Genomic DNA, 1,029 nt, shown 5'->3' with positions numbered 1-1,029 from the left:
GGGGATGGAATGGTGCTGGGGCGGGGGGGAGGGGACACCCTCGACCCCCGCCACCCAAGTCAGCAGCAGCAGATCCAGGATGAGGAGTATGAGGACTTCCAAGAAAATAACAAGGTAATTGCAGGGAGGCTTCGTGTAAACTGGGAAACGGCAAAAAAAGAAGCATTAGGTGAATTAAGAAATATTTCTGCAGTGTGAACTTACAGGTTATTTCAAAAGAAGTGAAGGCATGCGCGTCCTAAAGTGCTTTTGCTATAGATCAAAGTTTAAACTAACATATATTTGTTAAACACGTTTTCGGACAGTCTGAGACCACATTTGGACGAGCCTGCCCTCAAAATGACAATATTTATAGCTGCGCTGCCATAAAGCTATGTATGATATAGCTAATTATTTTGATAAGTAACAACATCCTTAAATACAAGAATTTGAACATCACTGTATAACTTTTTATTTATGCACATTACGTACAAGTAAACAGATTACACATATGTTCTACATTTTGACTATCCGACGTAACTATTGTTCTTTTGATTCTATAAATCATCAAATTTTACAGGTATGATAATGTAGGTAATTATGCATTTATATAAATGATTACACCACTGGCAATTTTAATAATAATGATGATGTTCGTTATGTCCACAAACGGTGGCAACAGTGACAAGGATCTACAAGAAATTATATAAAGCGATCATGTATCTAAATCCTCAAGAGCATAACGGCTTTCAAGATTGTATCACTGCACTGACCTCGTTCATGCTCTGTTTTTTAAATGATCTTCAGTTTCGACGAAAACAACAACAAAAAAAGAAATAATGGTGTCTTCTTAATGGACCTCCTTTTTTTGGGCTGCTATCAAATATTGACGGAACTGGAATTTTGCGACTGCAATTTATCAGAGAAGACATTGCACTGCTGTTCCAAGACGTGGGATGTTTTAAGTACATGGATTCCATCTTCTGTTCCTAAGACAACAACACATTCTTGCAAGATAAGATGAGGAGGGGGTAAGTCGGGTAGGGGAGG

The 1,029-nt window shown here is 38.3% G+C and overlaps 1 protein-coding gene across 1 annotated transcript in view; it reads left to right on the top strand.

The window, feature by feature from the left end:
- Positions 1 to 1,029, top strand: part of LOC119588593 — a gene marked incomplete in the record, with an annotated part of 65,956 nt that overhangs the window by 57,167 nt on the left and 7,760 nt on the right. Inside the window, 1 exon segment of the mRNA XM_037937236.1 lies at positions 1 to 114. Coding sequence (XP_037793164.1) covers positions 1 to 114 — 114 coding nt within the window.

Source organism: Penaeus monodon, chromosome 24 (assembly GCF_015228065.2).
Source record: "Penaeus monodon isolate SGIC_2016 chromosome 24, NSTDA_Pmon_1, whole genome shotgun sequence".
In the NCBI taxonomy this organism is placed as follows: Eukaryota; Metazoa; Arthropoda; class Malacostraca; order Decapoda; family Penaeidae; genus Penaeus; species Penaeus monodon.
The sequence above is the reverse complement of the archived record's forward strand: the minus strand, read 5'-3'. Positions and strand labels throughout refer to the sequence as shown.